Source organism: Dipodomys ordii, unplaced genomic scaffold (assembly GCF_000151885.1).
Source record: "Dipodomys ordii isolate 6190 unplaced genomic scaffold, Dord_2.0 Scaffold36, whole genome shotgun sequence".
NCBI classification, from domain to species: domain Eukaryota; kingdom Metazoa; phylum Chordata; class Mammalia; order Rodentia; family Heteromyidae; genus Dipodomys; species Dipodomys ordii.
In genome coordinates, this window is record NW_012267252.1 from 6,155,467 (window position 1) to 6,163,652 (window position 8,186).

General features: G+C 43.1%; 1 protein-coding gene across 1 annotated transcript in view; it reads right to left on the minus strand.

The window, feature by feature from the left end:
- Window positions 1–8,186, minus strand: part of Arl3 (ADP-ribosylation factor-like 3) — a 48,201-nt gene that overhangs the window by 17,950 nt on the left and 22,065 nt on the right. Inside the window, exon 3 of the mRNA XM_013017861.1 lies at window positions 6,462–6,578. Coding sequence (XP_012873315.1) covers window positions 6,462–6,578 — 117 coding nt within the window. The remainder of the gene's footprint in view (window positions 1–6,461; window positions 6,579–8,186) is intronic.

The following is an 8,186-nucleotide window of genomic DNA, read 5'->3' on the forward strand; positions in this document are numbered from 1 at the left end:
GAAGAGCTGAGGGACAGCGCCCAGGCCCAGAGTTCAAGCCCCACGACCAACAACAACAACAAAAATAACATCCTATGACAAGGAAAATAAGGTAAGACAAAAAAAAAGAAAAACCACCTATAGTTGTACTTCAAATACATTAACTAGTTTCCAAAAGAAAAGTTCTTGTTAATCCTCCTTCATATGAAAATTTAAAAGAAAATGAGATATTGTTTTATAGTTCTTTTTGAGACAAGGTCTTGCTATGTAGCTCAGGCTGCCCTTGAACTCTGTCCTGTTTTAGTCTCCCAAGTGCTAGGATTTGAGGCATGCACCTCCTGACTTAGCATTGTTATTAAACCAATGGTGTAATGGAAATGCTCTGTTTTGTGGTGCAAGGATTTGAAGTCAGGGTGGGGTGCCTGCTAGACAGGCATGCTACTACTTGAGCCATGTCCACAGCCCTAACATTCTCTCTCTCTCTCTCCCTCCCTCCTGTGTTGATCCTGGGGCTTGAACTCTGTCTGGAAGCTGTCTCAGATTTTTTGCTTAAGGCTAGTATTCTACTACTGGAACCCCACTTCTGGCTTTTTGGTTCTTAAAGATAAAGTCTCATGGACTTGTCTGCCTAGGCTGGCTTCAAACAGCAGATCTCAGCCTCCTAAGCAGCTAGAATTACAGGCAGGAGACACTGGTGCCCAGCTCTAACATTCTCTTTTAGAAGAGCATGTTCAATTAAAACCCAAACTGAAAAATAATTTTCAGCTTTTATCATTATATGCCTTAAGTCCCTCAAACTGATAAATTTCAAGGCACATAGACACTTCTGTGTACAAGACAAATCTGTAGTACCCTGAAAACATACTTACTTTTGAAAAAGAAAAATTAAAATTTTTCTTAATGTTGTCATTTAGTCCCAGTGCTATTATCCTTTTCTCTCAGGAATACCCTGAATTTCTACTTGGAGAATCACATGAAGAGGAAGAATTCAGGCTGATTTCAGGCTTATTTTAGTGGCCCATATTATATTGTTGTTACTATTACTCTTAGTGTCAACAAATGCATCATGGGCTGTATGCACTACTGATATAATTTGAGGTCTGATAAGTCCCTATGCAGAACACAGGGATAGCTTTTTTTCTTTTACTTGTTTGCTATTTTGTGGTGTTGGGGATGGAAGCCAGGATCTGGCGCATGTTGGGCATCCACATATTAAAAGCAGCAGTCATAGTATAAACACAGGTTAGGGAGAAATGCAATGGTAGAATGGACCTCAAGAGAGAAGATCTAATTAGAATTCTTTGGGAGGGCTGGGAAGGTGGCTCAGTGGTAGAGCGCTTGCCTTGCATGCTTGAAGCCCTGGGTTCGATTCCTCAGCACTACATAGGCAGAAAAAAAAAAGGCCGGAAGTGGCGCTGTGGCTCTGGTGGTAGAGCGCTGGCCTTGAGCTGAAGAGCTGAGGGACAGCGCCCAGGCCCAGAGTTCAGGCCCATGACCGGACCCCCCCCCCCAAAAAAAAAAGAATTATTTGGGAGTCTACAGTGGGTCAGAATAATTGTCACAGCCCAAGATGTCAGAGAGGAAGCCAGGCACAGTGTCTCACACTGGTAATCTTAGCTCCTTAGGAGGCTGAGATCTGAGGATCACTGTTTGAAGCCAGCCTGGGCAGGAAAATCCATGAGACCCTAACCAGCAAAATGCAGGAGAAAGTTATGTTGGGAGCAAAGGGACTGAACCTAGATGAGGGGAGAAAAGTGAAGGCCATTTGGTATGATGGAGAAACTGGCTGGGAAAACAAAACAAAGAATGTAAAGCATTTTAATAGTAGAGAAGAACAGTAAACCAGTTAAACACTAGCAAATTTAGAAGCTGAGGGCAATAGGAAGAAAGCTCTCAATTTTTACTCTGAAGATTTTGCTATTTATCCACTGACATGCAATTTCACAGAAAATGTTTCCGCTACCAGATTCAAAAGGATTTTCCCAAGCTACATGCAAGTTCTTCCTCTTACTTAGCATTTTTCTCACGTAACTTTCATAAAATTTGAAAATCACTGCAGAGCACTGCTTTGGCAGCACATATGCTAAAATTAGAGCAGTATGGGGGTTAGCACGGCCCAGCTCGAGGATGCCATGCAAGTTCATGAAGTACTTCATATTTGAAAGAGAAGAAAATCACTGTGCAATAATGCCAGGATTAAGTCTATGAAACAAACGCTCTATTTCTTTCTTTTTTTTTTTTTTTGCCAGTTGTGGGAGCTGAACTCTGGGCCTGGGCACTGTCCCTCAGCTCTTCAGCTCAAGGCTAACACTCTACCACTTGAGCCACAGCACCATTTCCAGCTTTTTCTGCTTATGTGGTGCTGAGGAATCGAACTCAGGGCCTCATGCATGCAAGGCAAGCGCTCTACCACTGAGCCACCTTCCCAGCCCCTCTATTTATTTCTTAAGAGCCAAGTATACAATTCACAAGCAAAACCGCCTCTGGTGAATCCACAAATGTGCTCTGCACAGGGGTGGCTCCTCCAGCCACATAGGGCCTAAACTTAAAAGTGTGTGTGTGTGTGTTCTTTTAAAACAATGCCAGAGCTATTGGTTAATCTACTCGTGACAAAAATTTTAAGTTTATTTTTAAACTTCACGAACAAATATTCAAAACTTTTCTGGTCTTTACCTAAAAAGCATCACAGAAAGTTAAATATACATTGTGCTTTTGTTTTGGATTGGTTTAAAAATAATATAGACCTCCAAACATCAAGTCCTAAAACCCGTTCTATGGGGAGGTTATAATCCAAGACATTTAAAATGATGTTTCAGGCAATGCTAATTCATGTCCCTTTTTGGCAGTTGCTTTGAAATTCTCATTTAGTTGTGGAAGGAAGGCCTAGAAAAAGGTTTTTCTTGATCGAAGTTTAGACCACTGTGGCTCAAGCAGAGACCAAATCAGGGCCCTTTGTTTCTTCTGCTCCTGCTCCTCCCCCCTGCTGCCACCTTTTGGCCACTTTATTGCTCCTCAATCTGTCCAGCAGAGGGTAAGCAGCAGTGCCTGGCTTTCCTCTGATGGCTTGAGGGAGAGCCCCAGGGAAATAGCAGACACTGTATAAGTGACAGGTAGAGATAATCACTGGTACTCTTTCTACTCTCTAGCAGCACCAAACGCTGCGAGTATTATGATAGAAATAAGACTAGTTATGTTAGTACAGAGGGTTTGAGATCTATCTCACATCTTCTGCTTTAAATATGGAAATGAGAACAAAGTTATTGTGTTTAAACTATCTTGCTTAAATAGAAAAATGATCATGTAAATAGAATTTTGGAACATGAATATATTTTGAAAAACAATCATATTTTTTGCATTTAATTTTTTTTTATTGGTCCAGTCATGGGGCCTGAACTCGGGGCCTGGGCGCTGTCCCTCAGCTCTTCAGCTCAAGGCTAGCGCTCTACCAGTTGAGCCACAGCGCCACTCCCGGCTTTTTTTTCTTTTTGCTTATGTGGTGCTGAGGAATTGAACTCAGGGCCTCATGCATGCAAGGCAAGCGCTCTACCACTGAGCCACCTTCCCAGCCCTGCATTTAATTTTTGATAGTGCTGGAGATGGAACCCAGAGCCTTGCACATGCTAGGCAAGCTCTGTACCACTTGGGCCATATCCTAGGTGTTTCAGCTATCTTGTTATAACTTCCTAACCTAAAGAGATCTCGAAGGCATATCCACAGTCCCCTTCCTTCTGCCATACTGCAACTTTTCTTTCTTGGTCAATTTCCTACAAGTTAATAAAGCTGAAGTCAGATGTTTTCAGAATCACATCCCAGAAAACAACTCTGGCACTTTCAGGAGTTGCCCTGACTCTTTCAAGCCTCCAGAGAGCCATTTGACGCTGTAAAGCAAGGCGAGGCAAACTTCTGCAAGGAGTCAGTAGTAAATATTTTCTGCTTTGTGGCCCATACAATCTCATTCGCGGCTCCTGAACACTGCTGCAGTGAGAAAGCAACCACAGGAAACCTGTGAACGGATGCGATGCGTGTGGCCGTGTTCCAACAGGACTTTATGGACACTGAGACTTAAATTTCATATAATTCTTATCTTTTGATTCTTTTCAACCACTTGAGAATATTAAAAAAAAAACACACACAAAAACTACCACAGTGACTTGCAGGCTATATAAAAACAGGAAGCAGGGTGGATCAATTTGTCTACCTCTGCTCTAAAGCAAGATTGTACCGTGGCACTCTAGAGAGAATTGAAAAGACTTAACAAGCCAATGAAATGTGTCAAGCCTCAACCCGGCTCCTCTAGCAGCATGGAGCCCAGTGCAATAGGTCTTTTTCAACCAACAATGGAAGACCATTAAACACAGACAAACAAACAGAACCCATTAACCTGCTGCTCCAGGCTGCTGCAAACCGGCAGACAGAGCTCAGAGCTTCAAGGCTGAGACTCTAAACCTGGGGACTCAGCTGCTTCCCCAAACTTGTTTAACCTCAAATGGCACTGGAAAATAATGAGAGGCTGACTCTCAACCCAATATATTATCTCTTACTCAGGTGGAACATAGCTGAAGGAAACCTTCTCTAGTGTTGCTGGAAACTGACTTGTAGACTGGCACGTTAACTCTTGGGTATGCTCAGCTAATGAAAATGTGGGAACCAGGGCCCTGTTACACTGATTCTGCAGGGTACCATCAGGGTAGTAGCTCATAATTTAAAATTACCCTTGTAGTAGACCAGAAAGTTTCTGAGACCTCATGGACATTATTAATGTCCTTACATATTTTTTTAATATTTTTTGGTATTGGTATTTTAATTCAGCAGATGAACAGGTAAGAAATTTCTTCCTTTCTGCTTTTTCCCAACTCTTGATTCAAAAAGGAAAAACAAAATCTATCTGTACCTTAAAAAAATTAAGGGCTAGAGGTATGATTCAAGTGATAAATCATTTGCCTAGCAAGCTTGAGGCTCTGGGTTCAAACTATTTCTTTTTTTTTGTCCGGTTTTCAAGTGGTTTATTGGAGATAAGTCTCACAGACTTTTCTGCCTGGACTGGCTTTGAACCTCGATCCTCCGATCTCAGCCTCCTGAGTAGCTAGGATTACAGGCTTGAGCCACTTACGCCCAGCCCAAACTATTTCTTTTCTTTTCTTTTTTTTTTTTTTTGTCCATGGGGCCTGAACTCTGGGCCTGGGCGCTGTCCCTCAGCTCTTCAGCTCAAGGCTAGCGCTCTACCACTTGAGCCACAGCGCCACTTCCGGCTTTTTTCTTTTTTTTTTGCTTATGTGGTGCTGAGGAATCGAACCCAGGGACTCATACATGCAAGACAAGCGCTCTACCACTGAGCCAACTTCCCAGCCCGACTGGGTTGGTTTTGAACTGTGATCATCAGATCTCAGCCTCCTGAGGAGCTAGGATTATAAGTGGGTGAGCCGCCAGCTCCCAGCTCTCCCCTCCTTTTCAAAAAACTACTCAAGTACCCTGGTTTAATCATGACCATGCGTGGCTAACAGAGCAGAAGGCAAGATCACTAGAGGCAGGGAAGCAAAGAAACTGAGGCTGGGATACTGGAGAGATCTTGGATGTGGACAGGAGTGTTCCAAGAATTCTTTTTTTTTGGGGGGGTCCAGTCGTGGGGCCTGAACTCTGGGCCTGGGCGCTGTCCCTCAGCTCTTCAGCTCAAGAAAGGCTAGCGCTCTACTACTTGAGCCACAGCGCCACTTCAGGCTTTTATTCTTTTTGTTTATGTGGTGCTGAGGAATCGAACCCAGGGCCTTAGGCATGCAAGGCAAGCGCTCTACCACTGAGCCACCTTCCCAGCCCCTGTTCCAAGAATTCCGAGACAGTGCTTCTAGTGACAGTGATGGGGAACTGATAGCTGTGATTGCAGCTTCTGCCTGAAGGAAGGGCACCTGAGTCGAGAATCCTCAAGCATGAGGCAGCTTCCTTAACCTCTGCACAGTCAGGAAGCTTCTTCCCTACTCTGACTTCAAATTCTGCCACTCTAAAGCTCCCTGCACCACGGCTAGCTCAGTCCTCTAGAACTGGTCATGATGAGGGAATTAGGGTCATTCTGGAAGCAAAGAGGACAGTGCCAACTGTTCTCCTTTCCACTGAGAACAGTCAGGCCTGCTGAGCATTCCTTAGCCATCATGGTGCCAGAACTTCTACCATCTTGGTTGCTGTCTTCTGGATGTACTTGATTTATGGACTCATTTGGGGTAACAGAGTCAGTATACAATCTTGTGGCTTTTCTGCTGCTAGTCAAGTCACTAGTAAGTAATAGACACTTGTATTGCCAAGGTGGGTGTGGGCAGTGCTGTGTTACTGAGAGGTAGCAAATCATATAGAGAGACGCATCTCCCCTTTCTGCCTCCAGTCAGTAGCCCTCTGCTAGGCCTGCTAACTCAGCCACAAATGTGACAGCAAACACATCACTGACCAGAACAGATGTTATGTAGACCAGGAACTAGCACTGCAGAAGGACTACTTACAAGAATATCGGTATTTTCAAAATAGTTTCTCCAGTATGGTCTGATTTTCCTCTGTCCACCAATGTCCCACACGTTCAGTTTAAAACCTTGTGATTGTACACTTTTGATATTGAAACCCTGAAACAGGCAAAGAAAAAAAAAGAAAAAGCAAACACCAAGTTTTTTTTTAATTAATTCTGACCACATTACATTTAATGCACATAGTATATGTGTGTGTGTGTGTGTGTGTGTGTGTGTGTGTGTGTGAGACTGTCTGTGTGCTGGGGATTAAACCCAGGCCACCTTCAGGATGTTAAGTATACACTAGACCAATGAGCTATACCTCTTTACCCTAATAGCTGTTTTCTAAAAATTAGTTGTAAGTACTCTGTTAGATGCAATACTTTTTTCTCTTTCCAGATGTGATGATGTGATACAGTTAATACTGAAAATGGTTTAATGGGGTAAGGAAAAAAAACATTTATACATGCTTATTTCATTCATGTTATAGTCAATATTAATGATAGGGCCAGCATGATGCTTTCCACACATACACACACATACATACACACATATATATGCATGGGCTGGTGGAATAGCTCAGTGGTAAAGTGTCTACTTAAATATATACAAGGCTCTGGGTACAATCATCCATCATGGCAAGAAAAAAATTATATATAATTGCTAAGGGGAACTTGGTATGAGATTCCCTATGATCAACACAGACCGCATACCCATGATGAGAGCTCAAAATGGTAAATTTAACAGGACATTACATGTGACTAACAACAACAACAAAAAACAACTAGAAGGTGAAACTAAACTAAAGAGAACAAAAAAAGAACAAAGGCTAAGTTTAAAAAGAGGCCTACAAGTCTGGAGGATTAGATTCCCCGACTGTGGCTCAAAATAAGTGTCTTCTTTCACATGGATTAGGCAGGAAAGAGGGAGCTGAATAAGGGCACTGGGAGGCTTGAGGATGGAGCTGGAGCATCCAGTGAATGGGGAGCGATGCGAAGGGAAGGCAAGGCAAAGGGACAGGAGGGAAGGGAATTGCATGTCCAGGCTCTGGTTTGTTTGATGGTAACAAGCAAAAACCAAGAGTCCTTTGAAGCTTCACTTTAATAGGTATGGTTGATGACACTGAAAAGTCTTCACTTTTAAGATAGTTACTAAAGGGGCTGGGAAGGTGGCTCCGTGGTAGAGCACTTGCCTTGCATGCATGAGGCTCTGAGTTCAATTCCTCAGCACCACATAAGCAAAAAAAAAAACCAGAAGTGGCACTGTGGCTCAAGTGGTAGAGCGCTAGCCTTGAGCTGAAGAGCTGAAGGACAGCACCCAGGCCCAGAGTTCAGCCCCCATGACTGACAAAAAAAAAAAAAAAGATTGTTTCCCCGGGCAATAAAGACATAGCTAGGCTGATGTTACTATAATTTATTACCTGTTGCCATAATTGAAGGAAATTAAACTTTCATTTAGAGGTTAATGAAAATGATATGCTTTTTCTTTCTTTCTTTTCTTGTGCAAGTTCTAGGGCTTAAACTTGGGGCCTGAGTACTGTTCCTGAGCTCTTTTTATTCAAGGATGGTACTCTAATACTCAAGTGGTAGACTGGTTAATGGAAGATAAGAATTTCGAGGATGGAGCTGGGAAGGTGGCTCAGTGGTAGAGCGCTTGCCTTGCATGCATGAGGCCCTGGGTTCCATTCCTCAGCACCACATAAGCAGAAAAAAAAGCCGGAAGTGG